At 35.4% G+C, this 24,912-nt stretch overlaps 1 protein-coding gene across 3 annotated transcripts in view; it reads right to left on the bottom strand.

Annotated features, from left to right (window-relative positions):
- The window catches only part of Trps1 (trichorhinophalangeal syndrome I), a 232,228-nt gene that overhangs the window by 146,608 nt on the left and 60,708 nt on the right, over positions 1–24,912 (bottom strand). Inside the window, exons 3-5 of one of the 3 annotated variants that reach the window (XM_013012511.1) lie at positions 24,426–24,777; positions 23,648–23,825; positions 10,929–11,529 (exon numbers count right to left, since the gene is read on the bottom strand). In XM_013012511.1, the coding sequence (XP_012867965.1) occupies positions 10,929–11,529; positions 23,648–23,825; positions 24,426–24,777 (1,131 nt within the window). Of the gene's footprint in view, positions 1–10,928; positions 11,530–23,647; positions 24,778–24,912 lie in introns of all 3 variants that reach the window. The other 2 variants (XM_013012512.1, XM_013012510.1) reach the window with 2 other exon arrangements.

Here is a 24,912-nt window from a genome sequence, read left to right as displayed (position 1 = left end):
AAGCTCAGGTTCTATTTGGATTCTATTTGGGCACTTGGATTTTTCCTGAATTTCCTAAGCATGACTTATCAAAAACCAATGGATAAACAACCAGATCCAGAAAAGCTTCCAGAATAGCTGAATTGAGAAGAGGCCATTTCAAATGACTTTCCTCTGTTTCATTCCATAACATCTTACATCCCTTTTCTTGTGCTATCAATCATTTTACTGGTTTGTAAAGGACATTTCAGAGTTTTTCCATATGATATTTCTACTAGAATATTTTGTATCAGCTAAGTTTTCAATATATAGTAAAATAATAAATGACTTCAACTCATGCACAATTCATTTTAACTCCTGTATTCTCTGTGAAAGATGTCATTTCCAGCTACCATTAGATATTGTAATATGGGTGATCTATAATGACAGGTTTAAAAGCAAATTTCATTATTTTATCATCATGCCACTCAAGTTGGACTAAAGGAGTGGCAATTCATTCAAAGGAAACATAGTAAGGAATTCAGACTTCAAAGTCAGATCCTTTGAACGTGATCCAATTTAATCCACTCATTTACTAGCAGGGTAACTTGGGACAAGTGACTTCACATCTCCAAGGGACTGTTTCCTTTCTGTGAAATGGAGTTAAGGATAGAAATGACATCAAGGGGTTACTATGAGGATTAAATATGTCACTATATATAAAGACCACAGCCTGGACCATAGTGTTTCTCAAATGTTAATGATTATTCATTTCTTCCAGTCATCCAAAAGCAAACCCACCCCTATCATACATAAACCTTGCTAACTCTTGAAGATTTTATATTTGGCCTACTTGCAGAAATTGTTTTATATTTTAGTTGTCATAACCTACATAGACTTCTTGCAATCACTGTTGAGAGTAAGCCATTAAATAATTGGCACATCTTCATCCCAATCCTGCCCAAAGACCCTTTTGCCAAGCCATCTTATAGAATATGGCATTTTAACTTTAATTTTGATCAAAATATTCTGGGTTCCTCCATACTGCAATTAATCCCTATTATCTTCTGTCTTTCCAAGTAAGAATGTAATAAAAATATCCAAACCTGTATGTAAAGTCTTAGCTCCCTAAATCATAGCACAAGTAATTTTCCAGTAAGGTTTTCAACAGCCTGAAATTTCACCATTCTGATTATTCTCCATGTGCCTATTCACCTTGCTCTGTCTTAATCTGCTGTGTTATCTTTTTTCATCTTCAAAATAGTGCTCAGAATATCACTAGTAAACAATAACTTTATTCTTTTCACCACATATGACCTGTTCTTTAGTTACCCAGTGTCACTCTCTTATTCCTTTTATGGAAGTCTTATTTTTATTACATTTTTCTTTTTACCTGTCTTTTGGTCCATATCATTTCTGATTCTTTAAAGTCTTGGTTAATTTTATTCCACTGTACATTGGTTCTTTGTAAATGAATGCAGAACATAGATGAGTATCAGCATACTAAAATCTGTGCATACTCAAATGCAGTCCAACTTCACAAACAACAAAACATTCTGAAAGCACTTCCCACGTAGCAGGAAAATGATTAGAATGAAAAATTTTATAAGATGGGATATATGATGGTTGACGCACCTTTAAAATATCTGATTTTATATGTACATTATAATAAACTTTGTAAATGTGCTTAAAGAAATTAAAATAAATTTATTTTCTGTGTTTCAAACACTTCACTAAGTAGTGTTGGCATCAAATATATATGATCATCAAAATATACTAGCTTAGTCAGGCACTAGTGGCTCACACCTGTAATCCTAGCTACTCAGGACGTTAAGATCTGAGGATTGCATTACAAAACCAGCCCAGGTAGGAAAATCCATGAAACTCTTATCTTCAACGAATTACTCAGAACAAAACAGAAGTGGCACTCAGGCTCAAATGGTATAGCACTAGCCTTCAGCATAAAGAGACTCAGGGACAGTACCCAGGATGTGAGTTCAAGCCCCAGGCCAAGAAAAAAAAATACACACACACACACACACACACACACACGTGTGGGAATACATATTCACTAACTTCAAGAAACTATTTGGAAACAGGTAAATACTTCTGTATTTATAAACTTAAAACCTCATTTCAGTACTATCTGTATCTCCAGGTAACTAAGAAGTCTACCTTCCAACAACAAAAGTGAAATAGATACCTGACAGGATCCTTTTTGATGCTATGGAAACACATCTTATTCAAACCATCATAGTTATTAAATTTTCCCCTACAATAATGTTTGAAGGAAATTTTAGGGTTTCAATTTCTTAACTACCACTATGAGGCAATTCTAACTAATGAAACTTGAGAAAGGATACAGTTTTCTGTTTCCCAGGAGGATTTATACACGGTCTGGTAAAGTGACCTGTACTTGCCAATAAACTCAACTCTTGTGTTGTCCCACAGAAGAACCTAATTATAGGGACACTGATCCTAACCATTTCAACATTTCAAGCAAGATGCAATGATTTAGTTACAAAGTTATTCAATGCTTCATTTTTTTTTTACTGGGAAAAACTGGAAATAAATGTCCAACAACAAGGAATCAGTGAGAACTTTTCTTCTAGAAAAATTACTGCCTTGAAGTCAATAAATATGATATAATAGCATATACACCGATATAGAAAAATGTATACTGTAGTGAATTTGAAAATTAGTCAATAATAAACATACAAATCTATGTAATTTGAATGACTATTGTATACGCATACATAAATACATGTACATATACATATTTGTACATATATATGTATATATGTCATATATATACCATATGCACATAAGTACATCAACGGACACACTTTGTGTTATTTTCTTCCTTTTGCTTATATATTATCTAAAATCATGATCACCTATAATGAATATACAATTTTTTTCAGAAAGAAAATGGTAGGAAACACTAATTTCACATCCTTTTCTACTTTCCATATACTCTTTACAATTTCTTTTTCCACTCCACCCCAACTTTACCCCTGAGGCCATCTCCTCCCTTGACAATCATAGGTCCTCAGTACAAATGCGGTCACTTTCATCATGACCACCCGTACTTCAAATAATTCATCTAGGAATAATGAGATATTAATTTGAAGGAACATAAAGAACTAAGATAGGTTTATAGTTTTAAGACTTCAGTGGGATGAATCTGAATTATTCACATCCATTAAATAGAGTTTGAATGATTCACAGCCAATTTTATTTTTATAATTGTAATGAAACAGCTGGGATTAGAGTCTATTCATGGACTCATAAGAAATTTGCACCCCACCTACTAAAATTAGTTTCTGCATCCAAAATCCTGATTTGATCATCTGACAGAGAACAAAATGGGCATCAACCCACAATGCCAAGAAACTGAAGAAAGAGAATTTAAGCATATCACATTCTCACCAGAAATACTTTATGTAACACTGTTCGTCCTTTCCTTTATCATCACTCATAAGAAGCCCTCTAAAACATGACTCTGTGTAACATCGTTACTTTCAAAAACTGAGCTTTCTTATATAAAACAAGCTCCAAAACTATCATTCTTAGCTAGGCACCAGAGACACACAACTATAACCCTAGCTAGACAGGAGGCTGAGATTTGAGGATGGAGGTTTGAATCCAATCCAGATAGAAAAGCCTATGAAAATCTCATCTCCAATTAGCCACCAAAATGCAGAAAGTAACACAATAGCTCAAGTAGGTAGCATGCTAATTTTGAGCAAAAATGGTAAGAGATCTCATCCATGGTCAGAGTTTGAGTGCTAGTGTTGGTACAAGAAAAAAAGAATATAATGCTTAAAGATTGGATATGTGGCAGTTGTTTGTGTGGCTGAAGTTATACTTAAGATATAGATTTTAAATGAATGGTATCTGTTTGCAAATCAACACCTAAAGTCAAGGCTTTTTATTTTTTCTGAAAGTTTCACAACCTGTCAATACATTACACAATATCACAGTTGAATATATTTCTATGGTATGAAATGGTTTATGCTTTTCCTCGTGAACATGCCCAAATTAAAACTCTAAAATTGAAAAACTACCTTTCTCAAGAGGGAACTTAACTAAAATGTAAAATTACACTTAGTAGGTATTTGATCATTCTGACTTGAATAATGATGGCAAATACTCAACCTACTCTAAGTGTCTTACTCTTAGGAAAACAAAAAACTTGAGATTCTTTTGCCTTATCACTGATTACATCTTTAACAAAACATACCATAATAGTATTGTCCTTTTTTCTCCAAAATAAGCTCATATTCCATGACCTGTTATATTTATAAACTATAGTAAGTTATAAAAGCTGAGAATGATGTTGCTTCTCCAAGATGAAGGTAAGTCTGAAAAGATTTGCAGCTACTTGCATTAATAACAGGAGATTCCTCATTCACCAGACTCTAGTTTCCTGGCAGGCTGGTCACATAAGCAATGCTCCTGTCTATAAATGATTAAATGTCTTGAAGCCAGTCTATAGGAAGAGAGAATTAAATTATGACAGTTCTCTTCTGATGGAAACAAAAAACAAAATCCACAAAAATCCCCCATCAGACTGGTGCTGGCAAAAAAAAAACCAAACTGATTGCCATTGGGACAGTATCTTATGCTTAACACTTTACACCTGTGTCACTGAAAAGGGGTGCTTTTCCTTTCACCATCTAAACAAGTTCAACAACTTCTCTGTGGGGACCCTACTATCTCCTGACTTAGCCTGTGCAAAAAAAAAAGAAGCCAAGCAATAGATTTGTACACAGGAACTACGAATAGATATGAGCTAAAGGATCACCTTCCACACTGCCTACAAACCTACAGCCCAATTCACTAAGATATATCTGCTTCCTCTGCCTTAGAAACCCTGCCAGACTTAGCAGTCTAGGTTACAACCAAGAGGGGAATGCCTTTCCAAAAGACTTCAGCACTAAGAACCAATTTACACAATGAAATTAGACAACTAGAAAATCACCATTAAGCTTTAAAACACCAAATCTATATGTGCATCATTTAGTTTTTTTTAATCAGAAACCCTATATCCAAGCAAAAGATGAATAATCAATAAAAAAAAGCTATCAAAATTTTTCTTACAACCAGCTTGATGTAAAATTGTACATTTTCAACACTGAAAAAGACATGAGTTTAAACTGTAGCTTTTCTTAACAGAGACCAATAGAAATACATCAACACAGAACAAAAGCACAGAGATGCAAAGACTAGTTCTTTGAATATTTCTGTATATTCGATGTAGAATTTAATAGGTATATTTTCCTTAGTATAACCTAAAAAGAAACTTCATCAACACAGCTTTAAAATTACTGTTTCATAGCTGTGATTTAGAGAGGAATACTCTTTTTTCTTGATACAGTTTGGTTCTTGTGTGATTGAACATATACATATATGTAAGAAGTCGCAAGGGAATCAGAAAAATGATTATTTATATAAATATTTTGCAAAAATATTAGTAGGATGATTTAAAATTCTACTTTTATCTTCACTAAATACGAAGCAAAACAACAAATATCATTTTTCACTTGAGATCATCTTTAGTTTCAAAAAGTTCCTGTGGTCTCCTGTCAGTAGTTGTAAAGACATTCAACAAAGTTGCTTGTCTGAAGGTCTGCTTGGCTGCCAATGGACTGTCCCCAAAAGAACATTTTTGCATCTGAATAGACTGCCCTGGTATCAACAACCTTTAAACTGTAAATTTAACACCACTAAAGAAAGGTAGAAATAATGTCCACATTGTACTGTCTTGGTATCAAATTTACAAAACGAACAAATAATCAGTCTCCTTTCACTTATCTAGCACCCCGCATCTGAGGATCTCAAACAGGCTAACAAACACTAATTAACTAAGCTGCACAGCCCTCCTGAGAGGATGGCAGGCAGTAAGATCCTCTGTCAGAGATAGATGAACAAAGTTCCTGGGAGGCCTTGCTTTTACAGGCAATGGCCCAGCTTGGAACTCAACTCCCAGAACTTGGAGTTCAACTCTCACATCCCCACTGCTAAATATCCCTATTACAATGGACAGGCACAACGGATAAACTTTTTTAAGTAGATTTAAGCAGAAACCAAAATTAATTTCAAAGAGGCGTGGTGTTACCCTCGGTGCATGAAAAACAGTAGTCTAATAACTCAAGTGTCAGAACCCAAGGATGGGTTTAAGCCAATGAGTTATCATACTTTGGACATCTGCCTTGACAAATAGTAAGAAAGAATTCACATGAATTTCTGATTCGTTATGAGCTCTTCCAACAGATTTGCTCTTTCATTATACTTGAGCATTTTAGTAACAAACGGAAAATCCATTTGACGTTGACAAAAATCTTTGTAAAATTTAACAACCAATTTTATTTAATCCCTGTGCACATGGTTACCAGATGAAAGATGAAGTTTTCTGTCATAAAATCCCAAGCAAAAATTCCACTGCAACAATAAAATCCAGAATGGATTATCTAAGAAGCAGTAAGACTAATACATTTATTACAATGTAAGGAAACGAAAAATGAAAAAAAGAAACACTGACAAAATAAAATGAATTGACTTTTATCCTGCATAGATTGTGGTAAATATATAAACTCCTTTAAAAGCTCAAAATCTGAAGTCTAAATAAAAAGGTTTTCAACATAAGAAATTCTGGTGACCATTTTCAAGAGCTTATCTATGTTTTCTAAGATCAATGCTAGAACTTTTAATATATGAAGTTCTTAGGTAAGTTTGAATCATTTTTAGCAATTAACCTAAAAGACTTAATAGTTCTTCCAACATATAAAAAAGTCCTCAAAGATTTATAACAATAGTGTGTTGCTAATGTGCAACATAGATATGCAACATAAATCAATTTATAAGATAGAACTTTTGTTAATTTGCTCAAAGCACCATAGTCAGCTAAGGTGACATTAACCACCTAACACACATACACACACACACACACACACACACACACACACACACACACACAGAAAAACCTGTAAGAAATTCATTTGCATAATAACAAGGGAAAATCTGAAGGAATTTCAAAATAAAAACACACATAAATGATCTAATATTTAAGACAAAAGATGAATGTTACCTAGAGAAAAGAAAGAGAGAGAGAAAGATACTAAGGCTAGTAAGGAAACATTTTGAAATTTCAGCTCTTGTGATTCTTCTATTTCCTTCCTCCCTTTCAAGAATAAGCAACTTGTCTTTACAAAAAAAAATGCATCAAAAAGATTAATACTCTGAAGGCAACATTTTAACCATGTGCTCTGTGACAGAATCATAACTATACTCAGCCTATATATAAAAATGTTTCCATCTTTATCATAATACTGTTGAACTATATTAAATCAATCTGCATTGAACACTTTTTCTAAACTTAATTCTTGATATCACTTACCATAGCATTCATTTAAACATGATTAAATTTTCATTCTTAGTATTGAAAATTCTATGCAAAAACTAACTATAGTTCTTATAGTAACGCTACATTAAATGTACTACTTAGTATTTTTAAAATCACTTTTAAGCTGAGTTCTGGCACCTTATGACTATAACTCTAATGGTTTGCAATTGTAACTTGAAGCTAGCCTAGACAGAAAAGTACATCTCCAAAAATAAGACTCCATCTCTAAAAATTACCAGCAAAAAGCCAGGATACATGAGTAGCTGAACTGGTAGAGCATTAACTAAGTAAATAGGAATCCTGAGTTCAAACCATCATAAATAAATAAATAAATCATTTTTACAACCTGTTAATCTCCATTTCTATTAAGCTGCTTCCTATTTCTAAATTAACGTGCTCAACAGCAAGGTATTTAAAGTTCCATTCTATGTTTAAACATATCAATACATAAATTATATTTGTATTTTAAAAATGTACTTATAACTATAGGACACCTCTACTCCAAACTACACCCTTACACCTACCAAATTAAAGTACATGATTTCTGACTTTAGTAAGCATGCCAATGGTCTTCTGCTATATTTTCCCTCCCTGATGTAGGATAATGAACTGAGAAATAGTGTATTGCTATATGTGCTAAATATCTTTTCCCAATCACAAGTGGCTCAACTTCTTAATTCCCTAAGTTGTCTTTAATAAGATACCTACCATTCAAATGTTTAAATTCACGGGTGGGATATAGGAAGGGATAGGAAGGGGAACTCATTATCTTGCCCATGTAATTCTAACTCTTCTGTACGGTATTTTCATAATAATAAAAAAAGAAAAGGAAGAAAAATGTTTAAATTCACTTAACACACTAAAAATTGAACAATAAACCAACTGACTACTCTTCCTATTTCAACTGACCATTCAACTTGTTAATTTCTTAAACAATCAATCAGACAAACAAACAAACCTCTACACAAATATGGCATGGACATTAGAGGCTCATTTTTTAAATCACACAAGAAAGACTTGGGCTTAGAAAAAAGGTATGAAAGGTATGTATGTACATATGTATGTATGTGTGTAGCATGAAATTTGGTAGGTAACAGCCCTAAAAATATCATGAATCACAGGCTAAGATTTGGCTATTCACTGGAGTACATGGCTTAAGAAATCTCATATTGAGGATTTCTTGCCTCAACAGCTAACATGGAGGAACTAAAACAGAAATGTGAAATGGCGCAATAGGACCTTGAAATCAGAAAATTGAGGAAGTAAAGACACTAAGAAAAACAACTTTATGAGTGCTATCATCCAATAACCCCCCCCCACTACTGATTCATCAGTTATCATGCCCAATTCTTGCAGGATACAGAACATACAGAAAAAGGTACCAGAAAAGGTAGTATATCATCTTTTTGGTGATATAAACAAAAAGAGCTACACAATTTGTTGCAAACAAAAACAATTTTGAGCAGAGGAGAGAGGCTCTACTGCTCTACAACAATGTCCTATACTCTAATGACATGATTTGAAATTAATAAAATGTCTAGTGTTCATCCCTGCCTTAAAACCAGAAGCCAGAAAGAACCTGTGAGCCTAAAACTGTATGGATATATGAAGAAAACGGTGAGTGTTTTACAATTATATAAAGGCAGCTCCCTATGTAATTATTTTAAACAAATTCCCTCAAGTGAACCTACTTCCTTAAAATCTAGGAACTATTTTTCTTCTTTCCAAAGTTACTCTGAAGAAGAGGGCTCCTTCTATGCAGCATGGATGCTTTGTTTCCCAGTGTTCAGGAGCATTCCCCTCTTCTGTATTGAAGACCTTCTCTTAGCTCTTGAGCTTGACCATGGGCAGAAACCATAACAAATTTTATAATTAACAGTGCAGTTCTAAGAGATGGTCCTCAAATTGACCACAGAATATCTGAGAAGCACTGGCAGGCATTAGAGAACCTGCAGGAATGAGAGGCAGAGCTGCTAGGCAGACTTGGAGAAGAGCCATTTTTTTTCCTTCCTCCAAGAATCCATTCAGGCATATCTCACAGGTCAGAGCATTAAGATGACTGAATTTTTCCCTAACTAGACTTTTAGGAAAGCTTAACTGGTTTCTGTATTCTGATCCTACCTTCTAAGCAACAACACAGCTACCAAAATCATCCAGAACATTTGGAATTTTTCTCAGCACTAAGGTGAAATGTTGACTTGCCAATGCCTTAGGCAGAAATCAAGTATCACTTACAGGGCGCTTCTGAATTTTCAAAAGCTCATATATTTCTTGACAATGCTATGTCTACAACATAGCACTGAAGACAGAAGCACACTTTTTTTTTCCTTACTGAAAAGTTTGGGTTTACTTGTCCCCATGAGACTCTCTGCCTATAAGGTCCTGTTAATAAAAAATAAATGAAAATAAAAATATACAATGTTCACATCGTGCATGGGCAGAAATCCAAGAATTCATGTTTCATTTTTCTATTTTTCCTTTCTTCTTGACACTGAATGATAGGCATTGTTGTTTTCATACATGCATACTGTTGAGCAAAAAAAAAAACAAAACAAAAAACCTAGCTGGGAGCCAGTGGTTCATGCCTACAACTCCAGCTACTTAGGTAGCTAAGACCTGAGGATTTTGGGTTCCAAGGCAGTCCCAGCAGGAAAGTCCATGAGACTTCTTATCTCCAATTAATCACCAGAAAAGCAGAAGTGGCTCTGTGGATTAAAATGGTACAGTGCTAGCCTTGAGTGAAGAAATCAGAGACAATGCCCAGGCTCTGATTTTAAGGCCCATACTGACAAAAATAAAAGGAAAAAAAGGAGAGGAAAGGAAAGGAAAGGAAAGGAAAGGAAAGGAAAGGAAAGGAAAGGAAAGGAAAGGAAAGGAAAGGAAAGGAAAGGAAAGGAAAGGAAAGGAAGAAAGGAAGGAGGGAGGGAGGGAGGGAGGGAGGGAAGGAAGGAAGGAAGGAAGGAAGGAAGGAGAAAGAAAGGAAGGAAGGAAGGAAGGAAGGAAGGAAGGAAGGAAGGAAGGAAGGAAGGAAGGAAGGAAGGAAGGAAGGAAAAGAAAGAGAGGGAGAAGACAAGACAACCTGTCTGTATTCACCATCTCCTTCAGATTACATTCTTGTGATTTATATCTCTGCAAGCGTCCTTATTCAGTCAATACTGGGTCATATCTCCTTAAAGTTTGAAAAGTCATGTGGTTATTTTAGGGTAACAGATGTGCATCCCTTCTGGGATTGGAAACTTCCCTGCTTCCAAAGGCAGCTTTGCTGTTTTGCATAATCACCAGGCATGATTAACCAACATTCAATTGGAGCTAAGAGCAAAGATAAACAAGTCACTGCCTACCTAGGGTATCAGATATGTGTACAATATACACAAACAGCTTATGAGCTGCTTTCTGCCCCGATAGCTTTATCACTGTAAACTCCTCCATGGATAGAGCCTATTTAATACGACTTCACAAAATCGTAACAGTGCATCAAGAGAATGTGTGACCTCCCCATCATTCCCCCCACCCCATTTTCCCTGTAAAATATAAGAATCATTTAAACAGTAAACCTTCCTACCCGTAACAGGGACTGGGACTCATCCTTGGACTTGTTTTCTCCTGAGGCAGGATACTGCGGGGTGAGGGACCCAGACTTTTCACCAGCTGGCACGCCCTGAAGGAATCCCTTGGTCTCCACAGCCAGGCCATAAATAGGTCTCGCCAGGTGGGCAGCTTCGACATTGGGGCTATCCCTCAGAGTCTTTGTCTGTTCTTGTGTGCCAGACACAGGTGTGAGGAGTCCCAGGCTCGCTTGAGTGTAGGATGGGCTGCCGCGGAGGATGTCAGCCCCTCGCCAAGCCACGCTGCGAAGATCGTCACTGGAACTCTCAGTCCAAACTTTCTCTTTGAGCCCTTCCTTATCATCCAGCTTCTCCCTCTTCACCACACTCTCAGAAACGGGCTCTCCCATTTTAGAGTCTGGGTTTAGCAGACTGTAGACCTTGAGGTCAATTTTGGGCTCCTCCTTGATGGTGGAGATGGCATGACCATCCTCCTCGCCATTGGCTGTAGTGATGTCCTGCTCCTGGCAGTGGACGGTGTTGAAGTGCTCCAGTAGTGACTGAGTGTCAGCAGCTGTGAAACTGCACTGGCGGCATTTGTAGCAGCTGTGTGCTCTCCTGGAAGAGAAGAAAACAGTCAATGGAGAGCCTGCATGGAGATTTTGGCTTCAAAATAGATTTTAAACACCTGGATTTTACTCCAAGCTATCCAAGTAGATAGAAATGCTGTATTCCTAACATCCAGAAATTGGAATTTAATGAACTAACAGTTCCAATTTGATATAAAAAATATGAAGTTCGCTTTTTGTTACATGAGCAGTAACAGGTACACATATGCACACACACCCACACATGCATGCATGCATGCATGTACACAGGCACACTTTTGAGCTTACATTCCAGCTGATAAGCATTAAAACTGGCTGGTTGGCTTTATGATCAAATTACCTGCTCTCTTCATTTTCTCTTGATGCATAATCATCAATTCAGTATAAGTTAAGTCAATATGCATACATTTTTACACCTGATTTCACCAATGGACTTCACTTTCTGTTTACTTAAACTAAAGTGAAGCTGTTGGGGTATTTTCTAATGCAAAGGTTCTTGGTACAGTTTTCACATATATTAAGATACACTCAAAGTGAAACAATTGTTATTTTCTATATTAAATGTAAATTCATTTAGTCATTGAGATATGGCTATCCGAGCTACGTAATCTAGTACATAATATATAGGAAAATCACAAGAATTTTCTAAACAATTCTACCTATCTATAAGAACGTAAACTGAACAAATTGAGTATCTTTGGGAGATCAAATACAATCCTATCCTCTGTACAGATATGTTCATTAAAATGACATATGTCCTTTCTTTTCAAGACATAAAACAAAGACATCTTATCAGATCTCAAAATATCTAAAGGAACACTAATATTTGACTAACAAAGAACAATGGAGATTCTGCACTGTAAGAAGCATGACGGAAAGGTACACAAATGATTTAGAGTAAGGTCATCTTTCTTCAACTATAAAAGTCTTATTTGACTCAAAATAAATACTACATAAAAAGACTTTCTACTCCCCTGATACAATGTTATGAGTTACCAACACAGTTAACAAAATAAACAACCAGTTGTTACTTAAATGTCCTTCAATCATCAATTCCTTTGTCAGATATTTACACATTAATAAATGGTGTACACATATTCCTTGCCCACCTTGTGTTTAGTATCTAATGAATAAGGACTAAAGCATGTAAGACTATACATAATAGCCGGACGCTGGTGGCTCATGGCTATAATCCTAGATACTCAAGAGGCTGAGATCTGAGGATCACAGTTCAAAGCCAGCCCAGGCAGGAAAGCCCTTAAGACTCTGATCTCCAATAAGCCACTCAGAAAACCGGAAGTGGCACTGTGGCTGAAGTGGTAGTGCGCTTGCCTTGAGCTGAAGAGCTGAGTGACAGCATACAGGCCTAGAGTTCAAGCCCCACGACTACAAAAAACAAAAAGACTATACATATTTAAGTACAAAGACTGATATGTGCTAAGAATCAGTGGATAGGATGATTATGGCGGAAGGAGATAAAGAGGGCTGTTTAAGTTAGACAGGCAGAATTTTCTTAAGTTGGGAGATAAAAATCAAATGATAAAATGGAGTTCTACAACTACTTAAAAATAATTAAAGCAACAGAAAACCATGTTAGTAAATATAATGGGAAAAAACAGAGCTGTAAGTGTTAGAGGAAGTGAAAGGGGAAAGGAACCACATTCTAGAAAGTCTGAGATACTGAAAAGAGGCCAATGTGGATAGAGGGCAATAAGTAAAAGGCAGGATTCCAATGAACAAGCTGGCAAGGTCTCCCCAAGATTTGATATCTACTTATTCTATAGTCTAGAAATATCTTTGAACTGCCCATCCCTTAACCAAATCAATGACTGCATCAAACCATTACTCATTATTTGATCAATACTTTTCTCATCTATACAAAGTTCTGGTCCCAACTCAAATGAGTTCATCACAACCTGTCACACAAGGTGTCTCGTTGTTTTTTTAGTTTGCAATGAAAGTCCTATCAGTCCTATCAGGTCTGACTCCTGTTAGGTCTCATTTAGAGTTTTCTTTTATCGACTCTACATACATAGGAATTCTTCCTCTAACCACCTCCAAAACCCATCCATGTGGCTGCAGATGCTAAAACCATCAGAATACAGAGAACAGTGTGACCAGTGTAAAGCAAATTGGAGGTAGACATCTCAGAAGTAACTTCTCAGTAAAGCCTGAAAAGCAAAACACATTTTAACAGGAAAGATGTGAAAAGGAAGTTGCAGAAACAAACTCTCAGTTCATCCATCTTGCCTTTTGAAAGCACTCACAACCTATAGGAACCCATAGACACTGAGCCCTAAGGCCTACCTCAGAGGAAGTGATGTGGAAAAATAGTGCTTTACTCACTTAGTCTAATTCCATGAAGAACCCAGGGCTTCCAGTCCCCAGATCCATGTTCCTTCTATCCTCTGCTTCCTAAATCATAAACATTTTATAAAATAATTGAAGCTGTAGAACATAGGGAAAATGATATGATTCTAACAAAGATCCCCTGACTGATACAGGGGATTTCAAATAATGGCTTTCAAACCAGACTGTGCAATCCAAAGATCCAGGACTCCTTTTCCTGATTAAGCAGAATGCTGTGAGCAAAAATCAAGAGTCTTGGTTTTTAACTGGTCCTCAGAGTGTGTAATGCAGAAACCAATGACTATCTAAAAACTATATTACCAAATATATCCCAATTCTTATTAATTAATTAATTTATTTATTTTTTGTGAACATACTGTACAGGGGGGTTACAATTACATGGGCAAGATAATGAGTACATTTCTTATCAAGCATTGCAGCCTCCTCCTTTGTTTGTCCTTCACATCCCTTCCCAGCCTCCCACCTGCCCCCCCCAATCCTCCCCCCACCCCGCACTGCCCTCCCCCTGACCACCAAAGTTGTAAAGTTCGTTTTCGACATGACAACTTGTACTTCTCATTGTTGCAACGGGTCCACCTGTATCCTTAAACAACTGGTTTTTCCCCCTCTCCTCTACAAATTATACCAACATCAAATATAGTGAAAACAGGGGTTATACTGTGGGGGAGGGACATACAAAGCAACAAAGAAATAATCTTATAAATGCTTTATAAACAAATGCATGAAAGAAAAATACCTTTAAATACATAGCTAAGGGTTCATTTTCCTAACATCACATTATCTGACCTTTTCTGCTTGACTCATACATATACTAGATATTGCAAATAAGAGAAACCATGGGACCTATGTTTCTTTGGGCTTGGCTTACTTCACGTAATATAATTTTTTCCAAGCCTTTCTATTTCCTAACAAAAAAAAATATATCCCAATTCTAAGCAACTGAATGAATAAATTCACAAGATAGCTTCTGTCCTCTAACTGCAACTGAACACAGTTAATGACCTTACTCTCTTTCTTTGAAATTTTAAAATTCTGATTTTTGACTACAACTCATAAAATCAGAGTAAAGCTTGGCAATGAAGCATAAACTACTAAGCTGCTCCGTCATGCAGACCATTGGATTCTTTAGATGAAGCAGAAAAGGCAATTTCCACAAAGTACACTTGAGACTTGAAGAACTTTTCTCTCCTATATCAATCCAAAATAAATGATAGAATATATATTAAGAGGCATTACTTTGAAATGTTTGGAGCATTATAAAGTTCTTAATAACCTCAGAGTGCCTCTCAAATTCTAACACACAAAGGACCACAGCTTGGGTGTTACATGTTATGCTGCTCTGGTCAGAATTAACTTCAAGATAGAATGAGTGAGCTTTAGAAGAATTCTCAGCATGAATATATATTTAGCACATTATAGAATAGTCAATAATCAAATAAATTTTCCTGGTGAACAGTATCACTTTACCATTTAAGCTCTACACAATAGTTAATATTAATAGCTGTGTATATGTAAAGCACAATGTGATACTGTCAAGATTACTTCCAAGCTGGGAAGTGGCTTAGTGGTAGAGTGTTTGCCTAGCATACATAAAGCCCTGGATTTGATTTCTCAGTACCACATAAACAGAAAAAGCTGGAAATGGCGCTGTGGCTCAAATGGAAGAATGCTAGCCTTGAGCAAGAGAAACTCAGGGACAGTGCCCAGGGCTGGCCAAAAAAAAAAAAAGATTTCTTCCAAATCAATTGTTTTTTTTTCTATTTCATGGTTTAAGAATTGCCCTTTGAGATTATTTATTACTAGATGATTCATGTATACAGACCAAGAAGATAAAACACAGATCAACTCACATAAAATAATACTGATTTTAGAAGTTAAACCCCTTTACACAACTGCATCATCCTCCTTATACTGAGGAAAATATATTGCAAGTCTGCTCTTCTCTGTGGGTACTATTTAACACTATGTTGTTTGCTAGCTAATTCAATGTTTCTAACTTATTCAGGAACTCGGTGCTAACATTTTGGACATTGTCTTTGACCTGTATCATTCTCTCAGTAATCACTGACAAGATATTCAGTATGAACCTCCAAAGAATAAGAACTGATTATTAAAAGCCCTGGTATAAGAAATATTACTCATGAAGTATGGTTTAATCCTATTGATGCTATATTAGTTTGAATTCTTCTCTAAACTACTAAATACATGTTCGTTTGTTAGCATTAATCTGAAACGTTCCAAGAACATCGGGACATTTTCTTCCATTTCTCTGAATCCCTTGCTCCACAAAGAATCCCTTGCTCCTCAAATGAATCAATCCAAGAATAAAACTCACATCTTTTGAGTTGCCCTAAAATGTCATGTTCTACTTAGCAGTTACCCCTTATCTTTTTAATAAAATCTACATTTATTTTTCAGTGATATTTTAGTTACCCTAAGAGTGAGACCAAAACTGATACAACTATGTGTACTGACCCTACCTAGAACATCGCAACAGCCAGGAAATACTTGCTTAACTAACTAAATGAATAAACCACCACAGCTCTGGGGATGTTCAGGACATTGGACCTAATAAAGCAGGAAAGAAATATTAAGAGGTACACACGTATTTTTCAAATGACCTATTTTGAGTGGGACTCTGTATAAACACTTCATTATTTAACAACTCCTAGAAGTTCTAGCTACATGAAGCCAAATTAATTTAAAAGATACTGTAAATACAGTGTCAGCTTTGCATTTTTCATTTCTATATCCTCTGCCAACTCGAAAGCAAACATTCTCCTCTTGCTACCTGTGGAAAAAAGATGTCATTTAACAGATCTCCGTCTAAGGTGGCCAGGTTAAATACAGTTGAATTTAACAGTTGAATTCAAATTCGAGTGAATTTGAATTTCAAATAATAAACAAATATTATTTTAGTGTAAGTATGTCCCATGCAGTATCTGGGATGCATTTATCAATCATTATGGCCTATACACTATTAAGAGATGTATCCAAAAAATGTTTAAAACAAAAACCTGGTTTAGCTTTCTCTGGGTTTAGATTTTTCTGGAAGAAAAAGGCTATCAGATTGAGTAAAAATATCAAATTGTATTTGCTTCAGGTCATTTTCTGTGAGAAACTGTTTAATACCTATTTTACATACTTTTTTGTGCTGTTGAAAAGCATTCCTTTTTAAATCGTTCCATATTTCAGTTCGCAAGTCACCTTTTATCCCAACAATAGCACTCATTCATTACTAGAGATTAGTATAAATTATTTTAACAATTCATAAAGGACCGAGGACTGCTACCAGGAAAAAAAAAAGTCAGCTAAATGATGCTACTCGTTGATATTTTATTTGAAGTTTCTCAGTGAGGCTGTGTTTCCTTCTTTAAAGCTTAACTTCAGAGATTTACAGCTATCAGTTGAAAATTTCTCCTTTAGTGAATAACTTGAGTTTCACTTTGAATAGTTTAAAACATGCTTCTTTTCCTCAATAACAAAATGAACCAACAAAGAAATCTATCATAAATACTAATCAATTAGATTTTGAAAGGTAGCTTTTGGTCATTACTGAGTCAAATAACTACAGAAAAATTATCACAGAGATGGAGTAAGTGAAGGTGAATAACTATTTAAATTCAAACACCTCAGTAGATATGACAGCTATTAGAGCTAATCATTTTTGCAACATATGCTTGGTTGATATAGAAGTCTGTTAAGTAGGGCATGTAATATTCTGTGCCTGTGGAATGACACACTGAAAGATGGATGAGAATAGCTGAAGGACATAGAAAGTAGAGATTAATAAGATCAATCCTACAGAAGTGGAAACAGAGTATTTACCCTTAGTTAAGTGAGAAGGCAAATTTACAGAATATAATCAAATTGAATTCTAAATAAGATTGTATTCAGTCCACTTATATTGCATTTGCAAATTGAAATAATCTAATATTTCCTCATTTGTGGTAACTGATTGGGGAAGAGAGAAGCTTTATTTTCTAATGTACTTCTTGAAGAAAGTGTTATTAATGTCATGTAAAACTGCACCTTACAATTCACTTTCAAGGGCCTCTTCTAGAATATATTCAAAATATAATAATAATGCTTCCCATAAAATAGAAAGCAAATAAGAAGAGGAAACAACTGAGATAAACTAATATAAATGAAAAGGAGGGATAATTTTTATCTTATTCTAAGCCTTGATAACTACTCTTGCACAGTTCTTAGTACTTTTCTGAAATTTCTCATACATAAAATATATACAAATAAAAGTGACAAGCCACAATATCCTTGGTAACATTCTGTCTCAGAGAAGAAAATGTAACTAACTAGATTTTATACGTATTTTAGGGTTTCAACGGAAACTAATTTATTGGGTAGTATTTAAAACAATATAACCCAAATCAGAACATTACCATCTTGGCCTCCACTCTTTTACAAAAATGTATTAATGCTTTATGTACGTGGTATTTTCAGATGTTCTGATAATTTAAGTGTTTATCATAAAAATCTATTCTTCAGAATTAGAGCACCCGGACTATGTTCTTTCAGAGAATCTTTATAAGATAAACTGGGCAACAGCTCCCTTAAGTAGATCATCCATGGAATCTAATATCAGATATTGCAGACTGAATTTCGGTATTTTATGTCTAAAAGGTGAGAGCACTATTTGAAACTTTTCAAATGCAGTCATAAGAACTCTAATAACAACAGACGCTGGAGTGGATGTGGACAGAAGGGAATCCTACTGCATTGTTGGTGGGTGTATAAACTTGTTCAACCACTTTGGAAAGTAGTATGGAGGTTCCTCAAAAGACTTCACATAGAGCTCCCCTATGACCCAACAATCCCACTTTTGGGCATTTACCCGAATGATCACAAACAAGACCATACTAAAGCTACCAGCACAACTATGTTTATTGCAGCATTATTTACCATAGCAAAGATATGGAACCAACCCAGAAGCCCCTCAGTAGATGAATGGATCAAGAAAATGTGGTATATATACACAAAGGAATTCTATGCCTCCATCAGAAAGAATGATATTGCCCCATTTGTTAGGAAATGGAAAGACCTGGAAAAAAATTATATTAAGTGAAGTAAGCCAGGCCCAAAGAAACATAGGTCCCATGGTTTCTCTTATTTGCAATACTAGTATATGTCTGAGAAACAGTCAGATAAGTTGATGTTAGGCAAAATGAACCCCAAGATAAGGACTTAAATGTTTTGTCTTTCTTGTGATTGTTTCTAACATATTTATAAGATGATTTCTTTATTGCTTTGTATGTCCCTCTCCCATAGTATAACCCCTGTTTTCACTGTATTTGATGCTGATATAATCTGTGGAGGGAAAGGGAAAAAAACAATTGTTTAAATAGGGATACAGGTGGACCCATTGCAAAAATGAGATGTACAAGAACTTTACACCTTTGGCCTGGGAGTGGAGGGGCGGGGCAGACATTGGAAGGGATGGGAAGGGGAAACTAAGGAGGAGGCAACAATGCTTGATAAGAAATGTACTCATTACCTTGTTCATGTTCTTGTAACCCCTCTGTATGGTATTTTCACAATTAAAAAAAAATCTTAAACTAGACAGGTGAGTTATTTACATACCACTCAAACCATGTCTGTTTTTCCACATTCTGACTCACAAGAAAAAAAAATAGCTAGGTCGATAATAAGTAAATTAATGAGTTTAGGAAGTTCTCTAATAGTAAGAAATACTAAGCACTTATTCATAACTTGATTAGTTATATGTAGTGAAAATTAGTGAATATTTTTTAATTTTGAAAACATATAATTTAATGTTACTGAAACAAAAACATGTGCACATACACATTTATCCAGATTCACAAGTTGAAAACTACCCTATAATTATAAAATCATAAACAATGATTAGCTACATATATACTTACATACATACAAACACATCTAAAGAAATAGAGAATAAAGTCAGATGCTAGTGACTCAGCCGTGTAATTCTAGATACTTGGGAGTCTGAGCACAGAAGGATCAAGGGTTAAGGCCAGTCTAGGGAGCAAAAAAACTTCATGGTCCTTGACTCAAAAGTAATCAGATAAGTAAAACAAATAATATTTATGGTAGAGGTAAATATAGATACATGAATATTTATGAATACATGCACATGCCATGGATAACTACATACAACTTTAACAAAACATAGTTTTGTTTTCCAGTTTTAAAAACTATATAAAATGCTAACCATCTGTGAACAGTCTTCATAATTTTTATTCAGGCAGAATTAAGTTTAAAGGATTCATCCATGTTGTAGTTAATTGACATTTATTCAAGCTAATTATTCATAATATTCTACTCTATGAACGTTATACAAAGTGTAATTTCTCATGAATAGATAGAAGGGGGAGTTGGCTCCACTTTGTGATTGATGGTTGTTTTGGTACTTTTCTGTTTCAATAATTACATTTATTCAATTTTCATACTTTCCTATGCACATATGCAGGTTTTCTTCTGAGGAGTGAAATTACATAAAGGATACAAGCAACTGATATTGACAGAATTGCCAAACTGAGCTTTGGAAATTATATACACTGACTCCATAAATCTACAATGCTTTATGTCTTAAAGTCTGTGTTTACTGGCAATAATTAGGTTATCTCATTTTTAGATAGGGTATGTCTTATATAACTTAATCTGTAATTATTTATTATGAAGCCTAGATTAATAAGCAATGGGTCAAAAGATGTATTCTATTTGATGCTATTTTTCTGAAATCTGATTTCTGTTCTGGCTTAAAAAAAATGCCCATTTTTTAACTAGTCTGTATCTACTTCAAAAGAATATGCCTTCTCCAGTTGTGGAATAAGGAATTTATATTTTTATTACATTTTTAGGAAATTGTGTTTATTAATTTGTTGGTCAATTCTTTTAAACTGAACAAGATTTTTTGATTAGCATTCAGTAAGAAATTCAAAATTTGCCACTGAGATTGAATTAACTGTTTTTGCTACCTATTCAAACGTTATGCATCTAATGAGTTAAATCATCAATATGTCTGATCATTCTTTTTTTAAAAGTCTAAATTTTGTAAGATTAATAATTATCTTAATGTCTCATAGTTTTGTATTTGCTAGTATATACTACTTTAGTCTTTCCTGGCTATGTCTAAACAGACTTATACTTTACATATTTATTTTTTAAATTTTACAGGGTTGAACTTCCCTTTTTAATATCCTTATAGTAGAAATTTTAACCTACAGTTTTAAAAGTTTAATCATATAATATACATTGTAAAATTCCTGGAATCTACACTTCTTGTCATTTTGTGTTTAAGTTTTTAATGATTTAATTTTTCTAATATATATACTCGTCCCATTTCAAAACAGAGTTCTTTACTTTCCTACTCCATTGTTCACCTCTGTGGTTTGGAATTCATATACTTATTTCCTGTCCTGTATTTATTATTTTTATTTTTTTCTATTTTTCCAAATATGCCTAACAATATCCTAACTCCCTAACTTTAAACAGTTCAATATTCTCCTAAGAACATCTTAATTCTGGTTATACACCCTCTAGAATTTGACCTTAGGCTGAAGCAGACCTTGTTTGTTTAGATTTATCCAGATATTTCCCAGATCCCTACTTAACTGACGATATCTAGTTTTCTTCGGGGAAGATGGTTTTGCTGGATATACATTACTAGAGGGATTTATTATTTTACTTCTGAAATTATAAAGCTCTCAATTTCAAACATGTGTACAAGAACTCACAGAGTAGAGATGGTTCTTGGATTAGCAAAAACACATCAGGACTTAAAAATAAAGGTAAATGCATTTCACTGCTCTAAGAACCAGGTGCTATTTGTTTTCTTTGATAATAAAAAACAAAGAAAACTGTTTTTTTCGTGTGGAAACTTATATCCTCAAAAGGATCCAAAAGCAAAGATTAAAATGTAACTCACCTTGGAGATTCTCAGCTCATTCATAACTATTGTGATGTCAAATGCTCATGAGAATTTAATTTACATAAAGACATTCACAAAGCCTCTATCAGACATCTTGACAATGGTTTAAATTGGGTAGATACAACAGGGAGCATGGGAGGAATAGTCTCTTTCCTCTGGAACGCATTACTGCGTATTTAATAAATCTTAACATTGTTAGGTAATATTATTCGTACTTATATTGCTGGTGTAATACTGTTCTTTATCTAATAAAGAGGAAAACTTTTTTCCCAAAAAATTTATCCAGCAGTGGGCTCAGCTTCCTGGAGAAAAAAATCACCTGCTGTTTTTTATATATATATTTGGAGGTGGGATGTTGCATGCATTCCCATTTGGTAGATTATCAAATTTGTATGTCATTTAATAAATGTACATGCAAAAAAATGCCCTTACATCACCTCTGTAAGGCTCAGAGAGAAGCTATGTCTGCTAGTCCAGAAATGAATTAACATGCAGCTAACATAAGAAGAGCCAGAAACACTCATCACAAATGTGAACACATATTTGATTGCTGTCTTTCCTAGGTCTGACCTTATAAATTAAACAGTGTAAATCTCTAGTCAGTGTTTTCTGAACATTTCAATGCACTGTGAACATTAAGATGCCCTTTGACTTAACATCTGATATTACTGCCCTATGGCTGGACACAAATCTCTTCATTCACACACTTCTAAAACAAATGGAAGGGACTGTTTAATAAAAATCTTGGGATGTAAAAATTTAAACAATCCGATTTATCCAACAAGAATATTGAATCTACATATGGAAAGACACTTAAAAAGAGTAAATAAAGCTTTTTCCTGGGTGCATAGAGGCATAATAATAAGAAAGCAGCCAATAAGCACTAAGTAATATCTGAACACCTGTATCTCCAGGGTTTTGCTGAACTAATTCCTACTTATAAACAAGTCTTAGTTTAAATACTCCTTCCTTGGGGAGACATTTCTAATCCATCATTATTAAATGATGTTGTTAGTGTATTAGTTCAAACATAATACTTTATTTTTCACTACTCTTTATGATACTCATCACCTTTATAATGAGCTGTGAGTGTCTTGACTTCCCTACCTAAGTATTTGTTCTATTAGGACATGATTGTGGATGTCTACATCTGCCTTATTAACTCAGGTATAGCCAATGCCTAACAATACATTTCTGGAATTAATTCACAAATGAATACATAAATGAAATGAGGATAAATAACCTAAATTCTTCTATAAAAATATGCAGGCTAAGGTTTATAATGAGAATAGGTCAACATAGAAGTAAAATACTAATGTAACATGCCGATAGCTACATTATTTTGAAAAGCTTAAGTTTATCTTCTCAGAGGTATAACTGTACTTTGAGAATCACACTTAAAACTACATGCTCATCTTCCCATTTCTGTTGGTATGCAAAGCAAAAATGCTGTTCAACTGTACAAAGCAAAAAGAATGCCCAATCTTGCTTTAAGGGAAAAATGAGCAACCCATCCTCAAGCTGATTATTCCCCTGTTGGAATAGTTTAATCTGGAACGACTCCAATAAAAACGCTGAAGTGGTGTCCTATTAAACCAAGTAAACTGAGCAGATCATGTTAAATCAGTAACCAGACTTTTACCATGGCAGAACAGATGGGAAGGAAATGAAAATCTGAAGTTATCAATCTATACACATGTGATCTACAAGTCTATGAGTCATCTTTTATGTTATCATGTCCTATCACCTCCCCATCAAACTCAATCACAGCAAGTTATGTACCATCCTTCTGAATCCCAGTCCTCCCTTGGTATTTTACCAAGTCGCTCACCTGTAGTGTCGGGAAATCTCTTCCTCCACCTGGGTAATAAAATCACATTTGGTACACGAGTGCTCTTTGCTCTCCTTGACAGACGGATGCCCATCCGGTCCTTGCAGATGATTTGCTTCTTGTTTGACATCTGACACTTGGGACTCGTGCACAGTCTCGTAGTGAAAGAGGAGCACATCTACATCAGGGGTAGAGAATGAACACTGGTGGCACTGGTGTTTGACTCTCGAGCTTCCAGCCGCCCCCGGAGACAAGTGCAATAGCAAGAGTGCACAGTGGGAACAATTACTTTTTCTACAAGCAAACGGATAAGTAATTTCTCCAAGGTGCTTTTCTGGGCTGCAAAGGCCTCTGGGACAGAATGGACAATGTTTAATGGTACACTTATGGATGTTGTGGAGCTGCTGGTAATGACGGAGAAGCGGCCCCACTACAATGACATCGGGGCCATGGCTTTTAGAATATCTAAAGTCGCAGAACTGACAATTATAGCTTGTTACCATATTATCCTCTGCTCCCTTGCTGGAGAAGTCCTTCTTTTTAGCCCCACTCGAGCCCTTTTCTGCCTTGGTCATTGGCTCTCCTTCTGCACTTTTGGCTAGATCATTCTGATTAATGACAGAACCCCTGGGAAGTTTATCATTCAACTCTGGGTTAAGGCCACCTGACTGCACTGATCCATGCTGCTTTCCATAATGCTCTAGCAGTTTAAGGGAGCTAGATGACTCACAGCTGAAACTACAAAATTTACACCAATAGTAACTGGTGGCCTCTGTACCATTTTGTCTCGAGGAATCAAGGGGTTTGATGGGCACTGAGTAGCCGACAGGAGTGTCATCTCCCGCCTTCACTGTTATCTTATCCTGCCACTTCCCCAAGTCTCCAGGCTCGCTGCCTCGAAGCGCAGGAATGGATTTGCTAGAGTTTTTCTCTGAAGGTTTCGCACCGTCAGAGGAGGGGAGAGAAGCTTTGATTTTGTTCGGGTGAGTCTGAAGAAAATGTTGTTCGAGTTCAGTTGAAGAGTTGCCCATATAAGTGAAATTGCAGAATTTACAGCGGAAATACTTGGTGTTTCCCTGGCAATCTGGGGTTTTCCGTCCAATGCCAATGAATGTTCCGCCAGAAGTGACCTGGAGTGTAGAAGAGATGAATGTTACTTGAATGGTGTCACGCAGTGGGTTCTCTGTAGGGGGACAGGGGGACACTGTCAACTGTTCCACATCAAAAATATAGTAGCGTTTCATGAAATCACGTGACAAATCAGA

Source organism: Dipodomys ordii, unplaced genomic scaffold (assembly GCF_000151885.1).
Source record: "Dipodomys ordii isolate 6190 unplaced genomic scaffold, Dord_2.0 Scaffold17, whole genome shotgun sequence".
In the NCBI taxonomy this organism is placed as follows: Eukaryota; Metazoa; Chordata; class Mammalia; order Rodentia; family Heteromyidae; genus Dipodomys; species Dipodomys ordii.
The sequence above is the reverse complement of the archived record's forward strand: the minus strand, read 5'-3'. Positions and strand labels throughout refer to the sequence as shown.